Source organism: Miscanthus floridulus, chromosome 5, assembly GCF_019320115.1.
Source record: "Miscanthus floridulus cultivar M001 chromosome 5, ASM1932011v1, whole genome shotgun sequence".
Lineage (NCBI taxonomy): Eukaryota > Viridiplantae > Streptophyta > Magnoliopsida > Poales > Poaceae > Miscanthus > Miscanthus floridulus.
The window spans coordinates 40,096,432-40,109,300 of record NC_089584.1 but is presented as its reverse complement, the minus strand read 5'-3'; the positions used below and the strand labels follow the sequence as shown (position 1 = coordinate 40,109,300).

The 12,869-nt window shown below is 44.4% G+C and overlaps 1 protein-coding gene and 1 long non-coding RNA gene across 4 annotated transcripts; both read left to right on the top strand.

Annotated features, from left to right (window-relative positions):
- The first annotated feature begins 8,672 nt into the window (after positions 1-8,672).
- LOC136452031 (uncharacterized) lies at positions 8,673-9,402 on the top strand. 2 transcript variants are annotated; one of them, XR_010758716.1, is made up of 3 exons: positions 8,673-8,849; positions 9,019-9,138; positions 9,292-9,402. It is a non-coding gene; the product is annotated as an uncharacterized lncRNA (long non-coding RNA). The 2 variants fall into 2 exon arrangements; XR_010758717.1 differs by lacking the exon at positions 9,292-9,402 and adding an exon at positions 9,230-9,247.
- An 87-nt stretch (positions 9,403-9,489) lies between these two features.
- Positions 9,490-10,890, top strand: LOC136452030 (uncharacterized). Of its 2 annotated transcripts, XM_066452694.1 has the most exons (4): positions 9,506-9,570; positions 9,664-9,696; positions 10,302-10,340; positions 10,512-10,890. In XM_066452694.1, the coding sequence occupies exons 1-4, from the start codon at positions 9,539-9,541 to the stop codon at positions 10,720-10,722; spliced, it is 315 nt and encodes a 104-aa protein (XP_066308791.1). In that variant the 5' UTR covers positions 9,506-9,538; the 3' UTR covers positions 10,723-10,890. The 2 variants fall into 2 exon arrangements, 1 of the variants encoding a protein (XP_066308791.1); XR_010758715.1 differs by having other exon boundaries at positions 9,490-9,570; positions 9,664-9,718; positions 10,302-10,890.
- Positions 10,891-12,869: the final 1,979 nt, after the last annotated feature.

Here is a 12,869-nt window from a genome sequence, read left to right as displayed (position 1 = left end):
GTCTAGATAGTCCATCTGGTAATGTCCATGCTTTTTGCACCATTTACACTGATCCTTTTCAACTTGAGCATTGTTGTTCTTCTGATGGTAGTCATTCTGAGGGGCTTTCCCTTGAGGTTTGGTATTCTTGTTGAAGTTCTTCTTTTGTTGTCCTTCACAGGGTTAGCAGAGTCACCCTGTAAGGATTTCAGCCTCTCCTCTTCTTAAACACACATTGTGATGAGCTTCTCTATATCCCACTTATTGGGCTGCATATTGTAATTAACAACAAAGGTTTCATATTCCTTTGGCAAAGAAGCAAAAACCAAATAAATCAGGAACTTGTGCTTGAGCCCCAAATCCATTAGCTTTAGCTTCGAAGCCATGTTGCTTATCTTCAGTATGGGCTCTCTGATACCGCCACCAGTATATTTCTCATTGAACAATTTCTTGATCAAAGTACTGGCATAAGCCTTTGAAGAGCCAGTGAACTGACTCTCCACCTTTTTCAGATACTTTATGGCAGCATCACAATCTAGAATAGACCCTCTTATTGCATCTAAAATTGTGGACTTAGCGACCATCAAGTACTTGCGGTTTGAAATTTCCCATTTCTTGTGTTCAAGATCATACTTCATTCGCACTTCTGCATGATCTCGCTGCCGAGCAGCGAAATCAACAATAGTCTCATTATCTTCCCTCACTGGGTCCACTGGCTCAGTCGGACACGGGGAGGTAAGCGCTAGGTCATTTTTAGATAGTGCAACTGCTAGTTCATACTTCTTTCGCCATCAAATGTTGATGCTTCTAAACAGACAAGAGCGCAACTACACTTCTTGCCCAAATGACCGAAGGTTGGCTCCGCCTCGCCCGACCCCTGAGGGCTAGCTCCGCCTCGCCTAACCCCCGAGGGCTAGACTCTGCCTCGCTCGATGTCTGGGGGCAGACTCTGCCTCGCCCGATGTCCGAGGGCTGACTCTGCCTCACCCAACGACTGAGAGCAGGCTCCGCCTCGCCCGATGTCTGAGGGCAGGCTCCGCCTCATTCGACGACTGAGGTCAGGCTCCGTCTCACCCAACATCCAAGGGCTAGCTCTGCCTTGCCCGATGACTGGGGGTAGGCTCTGCCTCACCTGACGTCCGAGGGCTGGCTCTGCCTCGCCCGATGTCCCGGGGCTGGGCTCCGCCTCGCCCAATGTCCAGGGGTAGACTCCGCCTCGCCCGACGTCTCAGGGCAGACTTTGCCTCGCCTGATGTTTGGGGGCAGACTCCTCCTCGCCCGATGTCTATGCTCTACTCCTTCATAACTACGCGTGCAGATAAGGCGGGGCACTCAAGTCAACCACAATATCGAGGACCATACCCTGCATGCCTGTAGGAAAGTACCATCAGGATATGATCAGACGGGCGCTTTAAGCCTTTCCAGGCATGTGAGAGCCCATACAGTGTTGTGGGTGCCAACATTTGTCCTACAGTGTTATGGGCACCGACATTTGCTCTCGGACACAAATCCTGACGGAAACATACTACAACCACTACAGTCCTGGAGGAAACTCATGTCATCTACAGTAATGAACATGGGGCCTCCACGCCATCTGCTCCCCGTAGGGACACGGCTTGGCACCCTGGTGCGCCGCACCGCCCGTTAGAGTGGGATGGGACGTGACCACTTGCTAAATGAAGCCAGAGCATGGCCCTATCAGGATCAGCGAATGTGCTATCCCTAGCACCGTCTGCCATATTAGCAGGGTAGGCTCAAAAGAAAAGGAAGACCCGGCACCTTTGAAGGACATTCTCTGCTTCTAGTTTTTTATCTTTCTCCCATCTGTAATCCCTACACCCCCTTGATCTATAAAAGGGAGGGCAGGGCACCCCACTGAGGGGATGGATCAATTCTACACAACACGCATCACATAGCACATAGCTGAGCAGCAAGCAAGCTCTCAGCGCCCTTTCAACCTTTCCATCAGAGACTTGGGACATGTCCCTCTCTTGACCGTTTGTACCCCCTACTATGAACCTTTCAGTGCTAATAACACAAGCAACAACAAACTAGACGTAGGGACATTGTGCCGGACCAGTATAAACCTTATGTCTTTTAGCACACCATCTGGGCCTAACGCGCAACAAATACAAATTTACTAGTTGGTGTTTACTCGAAACATCGACAGTTGGCGTGCTAGGTAGGGGACCTTTGCGTGTTCTGATGTTAACATCAAGCCACGGATGGCTAGCCATGGAATCAGCTGGGTCTCAAGCGCACACGTGCACTTTAGTGACCTAGACTTCATTGTCACGGTGGGATGAGAGTTGGCGTTGGCTCATGCCACCACCCAACCTCTCCCTCCATCGGCCTCAACTATGGGAGGCTTGAGCACCAGCTCGGTGTCTCCCTTGGACCTCAGCCATCTAGGGAGGACCGACACTGCCTCACCCTCTCTCTAAAACACCCCGCACGGAGCGCCCCGACAGCGCTTCCATTCGGTCTCCGCAACACCGCGGCGACCGTTAGCCACCTTGTGGCACAGCGCATGATCCCATTCCCATAAACAACAAGTTCCTGGGGATGATCTAACACATCACAGAATCTCTCCATGGCCTCCTCATAGAGGAGCAGGGGTCGCCCTCTAGCTCTGACTTTAGTAGGGGGAACCATCACACCTCCTGGGAATGCTTCATGGTGGGTACCCCCGAGGGACACGTCGAAAGCATCTCTGTGGAGGAGGCTACCTGAAAGGATCAAGATGCCCAAGAGGGGGGGTGAATTGGGCTAATTCTAATTTTTTTTGCAATAATTATGTCCTATAGTTAGCCCAATTAACCCCTTGTGCCTAGAAAGTGTTTCTATTGATCTACCACGCAAAAGTTTAGCAACATATGTTCCAATCCTACTGTAGCATGGCAATTCTATGAATGTAAATGACAAGAATTGAATTGCTCAAAGTAAATGCTCAAAGTAAAGAGAGAAGGAGGAATGCAGCGATGTTTTGCCGAGGTATCGGAGAGTCGCCCTCCCCACTAGTCCTCGTTGGAGCACCCGCGCAAGGGTGTCGTTCCCCCTTGATCTGCGCATGGATCAAGTGCTCTCTATAGGTTGATTCTTTGACACTCCGTCACGGTGAATCACCCACAACCGCTCATAACTTGAGTTGGGTCATCCACAAGCTCCGCCGGATGATCACCAAACTCCCAATCACCACCAAGCCGTCTAGGTGATGGTGATCACCAAGAGTAATAAGCACGAACTCTCACTTGACCACGACAAGCCTAATGAGAAGGGTGGATGCACACTTTGCTGCTCTTGATCTCACTAATGAGGGCCCTCTTTGGGAGTCTCAAATCTCAATCACCTCACTAGGACCTTGCTCTTCTTGGCACTCTCAAAGGTGTTTCTCAGCTGTTGGAATGAGTAAAATTACCCCCACACACGAACGGAGGAAGTATTTATAACCATGGCTAAAAAACGAACCGTTATGTGCCTCTGCGGGGTGACCGGACGCTCCGGTCATGTTGATCGGTCTCTCCAGTCAGTTCTCCCTGAACTCCAGTGTTTAAGTGGTGACCGGACGCTAGACAGCGTCCGGTCATGGTTTTCCCTCTCTAGAACCTTACTGGAGTCGATCGGACGCTGGGACCCAGCGTCCGGTCACTTCACCACTCAACGTCCGGTCGCACCAAACGATTTCACCTTGATCAAATGAACTGACCGGACTCTGCTCCTGCGTCCGGTCAACCCAGAGCCAGCGTTCGGTCAGTATTTGATCCTCCATTCACTTCCAACTCTCGATCATATGTGAATGAAGTTTGCTCCAATGGATCTAAGGGCTTCTTAGGAGCTACCTAGTGCTAGATTTAGCAAGTGTGCACCACACCTAAATCACTAGACTCACCTAGGTCAAGCTACCCATCCATACCCGCCTTAATAGTATGGCCAAAGGAAAATCAAAGTCCTAAACTACTCTGAGTGTCTCTTCAACTCCAATCGACACTCAGAACTAGACCATCCTTAACCTTGTCATCCATCCTTTGAAAACCAAAACGATTTCCATCGTACGGGCATGACCATCATGATAGCCCAATCGATCTCCATTACCATGACCTAACTTAAGTGCCTCTACAAAACACACGTTAGTCATAGTAATCACGTATTGTTATTAATCACCGAAACCCAACTAGGGGCCTAGATGCTTTCAATCTTCCCCTTTTTGGTGATTGATGACAATACCACCTCGAGTATGTGAAAGAGTTGAGGTTTTTAACATGCTTGGTTCATATAAGCTTTTAATAATAAGAACAAAAGAGTTAGACAAGCTTATATGACCCAAGCCAACATGATGTACTCAAAAGATATGAAATAAGCATGAGTACAAGTAATAAAGCTCATTTGCATCGGAGTAAAACGCGGAAGCAAAGCAAATGAGCATAACACTAGTGATATGACATATAAAAGATTCAAAGTAGAGAGCACACATGTCACATATCACGATCATGTAGATATCACTATCACATAAATATAGTTTGATGCATAAAAGTAAACACACGAATGCATAATAGTGTATCACACATAAAAACCAAATATAATAGAATACTAAGCTCCCCCTAGATAAGTAGTCGCTCCCCCTAAGTCTAACATACTCGATCTCTCTTCCCCTTTGGCGTCAAACACCAAAACCTAAGGGTCGGTCGGTGGGGCTGCAGCAGACGAGTCGGGCACTGAGGAACGAGGAGCGAGCTAGAACTGTGTGCCATCATCATCTGACCCTGAGCTCTGAGCTATCTGACCCTATGTAGCTGGAAGCGATGCTGAAGTGGTATGGGTCAGATCAGGGACTGGAGCGGCCATAGACTGTGCAGGTATCACTGAAGTAGGCGGCTCTAATGATGCAATAGAAGAAGGGAGCGTCTCTGTAGTCCTGGTAATAGGTGCAACTATAGAAGGACCTAGGACATGTAAATATGGCAGAGTAGGCTGCCCTATCAACTCACTGAAAGTCGCTCCAAGGCTCCTAGAGACTGTGGTATCTAGCACTAGCAGCAAGGAAGTTTGAGCCGGTGTGAAGCTCATCTAAAGAGGTGTGAACTGCGGGGCTAGCACTGGAGAGGCAAACCACTAAGACACTTGCTCTATAGGTGAAGCAAACTGTGCTAGTGGCTATCCCTGACTCTGAAGCCCACTAGGCTGTAAAGCTGGAGTCATAGAAGTGGCGGCAGGCTGACCAGGCTGTGGCGGTGGAGCCCCAATAGCTATCACAACATGCTGCATAAACCCATGTAGCTATTGCTGCATGAGAAGCTACTGCTGATGCATGGCCTGCTGCTGCTGCTGTATAGCTTACTGCTGCTGGATCGCCTGTTGCTATCGCTCGAACTCATCCTGCCTAGTCTAAAACTGTGCAAATGTGGCAGCTATCTTCTGAGTCTGGCGAGCCTGATCCTGCCTCATCCGCTCAAGTATGGCAACACTACTAGAAATGTGTTCATCAATGACGATTCAGTCGTGATGCTTATAAATTTCATCACAGAACAAGCGCTTTCTATGATGAAATTTCCAGCTTCGTCATAAGTAACAAGTGACGGAGCTTTGGCATGAAGAATAATGACGAAAACAAAAGAATCGTCATAAAACAACAAAACTAAATCGTCATAGATCGTTTGGCTCGTGTACCACCTCGAGGACATGGCACCGTGGTCCCACCAGCAGGTCCCACCTCGAGGACGTGGCGATGTGGTCCCACCATTGGGTCCCAACCTCGAAGACGTGGCGATGCGGTCCCACTAGTGGGTCTCAGCCTAAGGACGTGGCGGTGAACAAGTGGGGCAGTGTGGCCCACACGGTCCAGGTGGACCTACATCCGCCTCCCTTTTTTTTGCCAAAAAATAGCGCACGCAGGGAGATTTGAACCCGCGACTTGCTGCAAGACTTGTTGGTGCGTTACCACTGGAGCACTCGCCGTTTTGTGATAAAGGCATGCATGTTTTTCTATTTGTAAACGTATAACATGATAATTGATGATTTTTTTCCTAAAAATTTCTAAAATCATTCTCTATCAATTTATTTTGTTGGTTTTGTCAATATATACATATGAAAAATTTGAGCAATTTAAATTTTGAATTTCAAAAAAATGCAACTTCAGACAAGATTTTGGTTCCCCAAATGATTTCAGCTGAAAAAGTGATAAATACCAAAGTTGAATAACTCATCAAGATCTACAACTTTTGTATTGGTCATTTCTTCATATGACAAAGTGGTAACGACATTGTTCACAAATGTGACATATCTCTCATAAGGTTTTATAAACTATATGAGATATGTGTAAGATTAGTGAACAATGTGTGCTAAGAATTTGTCAAATGAAGAAATGACCAAAATAAAAGTTGTAGATATTCATGAGTTGAACAACTTTGGTATTCATCGCTTTTTATGTTGAAATCAATTTGGGTCTCAAATTTTGGTTCGAACTTGTCGTTTTTCAAAATTTTAAATTTGAAAGGTTCAAATTTTGTCAAATGACAATATGACTAAAATAAAAGTTGTAGATATTAATGAGTTGAACAACTTTGGTATTCATCACTTTTTATGTTGAAATCATTTTGGGTCTCAAATTTTGGTTTGAACTTGTTGTTTTTTAAAAATTCCAATTTGAAAGGTTCAAATTTTGTCAAATAACAAGATGACCAAAATAAAAGTTGTAGATATTAATGAGTTGAACAACTTTTGTATTCATCACTTTTTATGTTGAAATCATTTTGGGTCTCAAATTTTGGTTCGAACTTGTCATTTTTTAAAATTTCAAATTTGAAAGGTTCAAATTTTGTCAAATGACAAGATGACCAAAATAAAAGTTGTAGATCTTAATGATTTGAACAACTTTTGTATTCATCACTTTTGCATATGAAATCATTTAGGGTTTGAAAATTTGGTTTGAACTTGTCAAATTTCAAATTTCAAATTTTAAAATGTGTAAAACATTGTCACATCCAAGTTTGATCAAACCTAAATGCTGAAGCATGATTTTAGAAATTTTTAGGAAAAAAAACCATCATATTTGGAGTTAGTATGAGGGAGAACAACTAGTTACAAAGTTTACCCACAGATTAAAAACAGAAATCACACTGTTCTGTGTTATTTCTTTTTTTAATCTGTGGGTCAACTTTGTAACTAATTTTTCTTCCTCATACTAACTCCAAATCTGATGATTTTTTCCCTAAAATTTTATAAAATCATTCTCTATCAATTTATTTTGTTGGTTTTGTCAATATATACATATGAAAAGTTTGAGCAATTTAAATTTTGAATTTCAAAAAAATGCAACTTCAGACAAGATTTTGGTACCCCAAATGATTTCAGCTGAAAAAGTGATAAATACCAAAGTTGAATAACTCATCAAGATCTACAACTTTTGTATTGGTCATTTCTTCATATGACAAAGTGGTAACGACATTGTTTACAAATGTGACACATCTCTCATAAGGTTTTATAAACTATATGAGACATGTGTAAGATTAGTGAACAATGTGTGCTAAGAATTTGTCAAATGAAGAAATGACCAAAATAAAAGTTGTAGATATTCATGAGTTGAACAACTTTGGTATTCATCACTTTTTATGTTGAAATCAATTTGGGTCTCAAATTTTGGTTCAAACTTGTTGTTTTTCAAAATTTCAAATTTGAAAGGTTCAAATTTTCTCAAATGACAAATTGACTAAAATAAAAGTTGTAGATATTAATGAGTTGAACAACTTTGGTATTCATCACTGTTTATGTTGATATCAATTTGGGTCTCAAATTTTGGTTCGAACTTGTCATTTTTTAAAATTTCAAATTTGAAAGGTTCAAATTTTGTCAAATGATAAGATGGCCAAAATAAAAGTTGTAGATCTTGACGAGTTGAACAACTTTTGTATTCATCACTTTTACATATGAAATCATTTAGGGTTTTAAAATTTGGTTTGAACTTGTCAAATTTCAAATTTCAAATTTTAAAATATGTAAAACATTGTCACATCCAAGTTTGATCAAGCTTAAATGCTGAAGCATGATTTTAGAAATTTTTAGGAAAAAAAACCATCACATCCAAGTTTTTTACGGATTTTTCATTTGAATTCATTTAATAACCGAAAATTAAAGATGAAAGTTCTCAAAAATTCAAAATAAAAACACCAGATATATTAATAGGCCTAAACCCTAAAATCGGCCCATTACTGTACTTGGCCCATAATTTGCTGGCCATTGATTCATGATCGAACGGCTACCATGCGCTAAGGAAGTATAAAATAGAGTCACCTCGAACCCTAACCCTCATCCTCTCTCATTTCTTCCCGTCACCAGCCGCCGTCGCCGCCCCTTTTCTTCTCTCCCGCTCTTCTCCGGCTGCAGCGCACGGCCGGGGCACTCCTCTAGAAGCAGCGCGCCCCCATGCTCAGATCCTTCAGGAGCTCATGGCCCAGGCCTCCTTACTGGCGGTGGCGCTCGTGCAAGCACGACCTCGCGCCCCTCCTCAAGCACGACCTCGCGCCCCTCCTCAAGCACGACCTCGCGCCCCTCCTCGAGCACGACCTCCGAGGGAGAGAGGCGGGCACGAGCTAGATACGAGGCTTCCTGGTGGTGGTGCCTGAGCAGCAGCCTGTCATGGTACAAGATCTCAAAAAGCCCATCTATCTTTTCTTCCTCTCGCGCAACATCGCCTTCGCATCCCAACTTCCGCCGCCGCTCCCTCCACCGCGTAGGAGGCCGGCGCTGCTCGCCTGCCCCCGCTCACGCAGAAGGCCGCCGCCGCTCGCACTACTGGTGCCCTAAGCCCCGATATCCCTCTTTGCCTCTCGTTCCTCCTCCCCCACCCAAAACCCGAGCTTCAGGGTTCCGCCGTCATGGTAAGTCCCCTTCCCTTCTCCGTGCCTCCTCGAATCTGAGACCTCTCCATGCCCCTAGCTAGCCCTCATATGTCTCAATCTTACCGCTCTTCCCATTTATTCATTGTTTTTTCGTGATTTTTTTACAAGTTTCGTGCTAATATTTTCCCGTGCACGAGTGTGATTGCAGCCGCAGGGGGACCACATCGAGCTTCACCAGAAGCGCCATGGCAAGCGCCTGGACCACGAGGAGCGCAAGCGCAAGCATGAGGCGCGCGAGGTGCACAGGCGCTCGAAGGATGCCCGCAATGTACGGTTCTGATCTGATAAGTTTACGCCCTTTTGGTTTTGTTGTTCATGTGCCCCTGTTGTTGATGATTGCATGCCTTGTGCTGTTGTAGTTGCTTGGTGCTAAGGGCTGTTGTAGTTACGTGGGTCTCTGCTTGAATTGGCTTTTTTGCAGCCTGAAAATGCACGATGAATCAACTAAACGACAGAAGGTTGATGATGATGTCCAAGAGGGTGCTCTTCCTCCGTATCTACTGGATCATGATTAGACACATCGTGCCAAGGTGAATTACTGTTCTTGGCTTCTCTCTAGCTGACTGTGATGCAGGAACATTTTGTGGCATTGATTGATCACTGGTGTCTGGTGACATGTAGGTTCTCAACAACACAATCAAGCAAAAGAGGAAGGAAAAGGCTGGCAAATGGGATCTTATCCGGAGTCGTCGCTCATCAGGTTAGTAGCAAATTTCATTTTTTCCTGTCTCTTTTTTTTTTACGATTGTTTTTGCCATAGATTCATTATTATTTCCTTCCTGACTATCACTAGGTCTTCAAGAGAAATACCGCTGCCGGCTGCACTGTAATTTTTTATCAGAACCCCGGTAAACAATACTCCGTATAGCACGTCACTTTGTCTAATCACTTATAAATAGTCAAACAACAATAATATTTATTACCGCTGTGATTCAACAGTGTATCTTCTTAACTGGAATTGTTTCCATCTTAGTAGACAAACAACAATAATATGTGTGGCATTAAAAATTTATATCTCTTTGAACTTTTAAGCTGTACTAAATGTTTCTTATTCTGATTTGTTTTTTACATAATTTGTAATCAATGATACCAGAACTTTGTTGAGTATGGCTCTGTTGCCGTTTTCATTAATTTCTATTGCAGTAGCTGTGACCTACGTAGATGTCCTAAAATCTTATTTAAAGAATTGTCCGTCTATCATTTAAACATCATGTCACACCTTTTATAATATAGTGTTCAATCACACTTTCAGTCAGCATATCCTCTCTTAAGTCTTATATTTTGTTACATGGCAGCATCGATTTTATTGAAGATATATTATTCATTTTTGTTGATGTCATCTCAGAGCACCATCTATTTGCAGATATACCAAATATCGCTGCAGTAGGCCATATATTGTTTTCATTAATTTCTACTAAATTTATTGTACAGATTTGTAAGCGGTGGATATGACAGGATGTATTCAATTAGGTTTGTGAAGGCATCGTTTTTTATCACCTTTCCACAATCTCTGCATCAATATTCAGATTGATCGGTTGCACCTTGAAAGCCAGAAGCACCCTCATAGCGAAAATGCATAATATACATTTCCTTGCCTTGACAAACTGAACTATCTCCTCCCACACACCCCTGGCAACTAAGGTGCTTCTTCTATCTTCAAAGTACGGCTGCTGTACAAGGTGAAATCGATGAACTCAGGAAGAGAAGTGAAGAAGCTGAGGAAAAGCTAGCGAGGACACAAAAGGAGATGGAGGAGTACAAGAAGCTGACAGAGATAAATAACAAGGCAATGGAGGAGAACAATACGCTGCTCAAGCGTATCTTGGCCATCAACAATGCTTCTTCGACATGAGCGCTGCTCGTAGCTGCTGGTTCATTAAGCAAGGGGTCTGCTGGTGATTTTGTTTATGTAGTAACTTATGTTGCTGGTGGTTGGCAACTTTTTATTATTTCCTGTGATGTTAATGTGAACTGAGATGAAACTAGTAGTTCAAATGTGATGTCTAGTGAGTTATGTGAACCGAGTTTAGAATTGTTCATTAAGTTGTTGGTCATTGGAATATTGGATCTGTTAATTTATGGAAGCTTTTGGTCATTCTAGTATTATTTGCATTCTGTAATAAAATCAGCATGTGCACTTGTGATGAATTATCTGACCTTTCTGTGACGATTTGGTAATTGATTCTGTGACGAATTTCTATTTACTTTAGTGACGAAAATGAAAACCTATCACAGCAAGCCTTGTGGCCCAATAAAAAGTGGACACGTGGACCATCCACATCACTGGCCACGTCAGCTGCCACGTGGTCGGACACGTCACCTGCAATGTGGACAAGACACGTCATCTGCCAGCGTGGCAGACGTCGTCTGGCCGCCTAACAGACGGCAAGTTATGACAAAAAAGGGGCTATATCAATGATGAAAATAGATCGTCATAGAAAGAATACACTTATATGACGACGACCATTTCGTCATAGAACAAATGCACATCTATGACAAAAATAGACGTTTCGTCACGGTAGGTAAAATATGACGCGCATTCAATGACGAATACCATATCGTCACAAGTTCGTCATAAAATAATATATGTGATGATTTTGGAGTCTTCAGTGACGAAAGAAGAGCATCATTGATGTACACATCCCTAGTAGTGCAAGTAGAGCGGGGTCTGTCTGCGATACAGGTGGAGTTGAACTAGAACTACTAGCCTCATGGTCATGTCAACGTGGAGGCATCTGAAGAATAGGCTGGTAGTCATCATCTGAGCTGTCACTAGGGTCGTTCGTGATAATCCCCTCCTACTGAGCATCAAGCTGCTCCTCCTCTATAGCTGCTATGCTCCTGATGGTCTCATCCTGCTGAGCTATAGTCTCTGGCACCTCTGGATATCGGCTCGGCTGGCTAGGTGTCCTCACTGCACTATGACGGATCATCTGAGTCATGTTGTATGTAGGGAACTCTATAGTAGCACCACTATACTCTGCCAGCATCTCTGGTGACCTCACAGTAACTACCCTATGGATCAGGAATGTAACCCAGTGAGCATATGGTAGCTGCCTGTGACCCCTAAACCCCTCTACAATAGTATCCTCCATCTCTGATAGAAGGAGATCCCAAATGTCTAACACTGTCTGCTGCATCAGAGAGTTTAGTAACCATAACTGTATGCGAGTCAAGCCCTCGCGATACCCTATCCTCTGAAGCAGTGTCCTCCTCATAATAGCATCCAACACTCTAGCTATAGGAGTGAGATCACTGGGTGTCCTACTCGACCCCTCGCCAAATGGCTCTATAAAACAATGGCAGACTAGATCTGTAGGGGGCACAAGACCGCCGTGAGGCCATCTGGGAGGCGCTATCTGTCCATAGCAAACCTCATGTAGCCAGATGGGCTGCTCTTGAAGCCTGAGTATCCCTCTGACCCTAGTGCTCGTCAGCCTGTAATCTCTGCCTCTGAATGCAAAGTGTATAAATCTGTGCTGCGGGTCAATCCAGAGTGTAGCATAGAACTGACGGACCCAAGATGGAACATATAAGCCTGTCCGTCCAAGTAAATCTGTCAGCCCTGGTAGGTAAGCTAGGTAAGGGCGAATATGCTCTCCAGCTGCTGCTACAATGGTCTCAATGTTGCACACCCTCTAAGATCTAAATACTACCCCATTGTTAAGATATGTATTATAAAAATCTTTCTATAGAGCTATGTAGAAACCCTCTGAAGCACGCTCATCCTGCCTCGGCGGGAACCACTGCTCAAAGTCCACAAATCTGAGCTGCTGAACCTGCTTGGCCATGGCGGCCCTTAAATCCAAGTGAGTCACTAGAGGCGGACCCTGTGGTCTTGGCGGTGGGCGAGAACCCCTTCGCTGTGTCTCTGACCTCGATGTGACTGGAGCACGGGTACGACCAGAGCGGCGAAGCTGTGGCTGAGGTGCCTACTCTATCTCCTCGGCCTGCTCTCCTAAGTCTACTCTGATGGTTGTGGCTGCTGTTGAAGCTCCC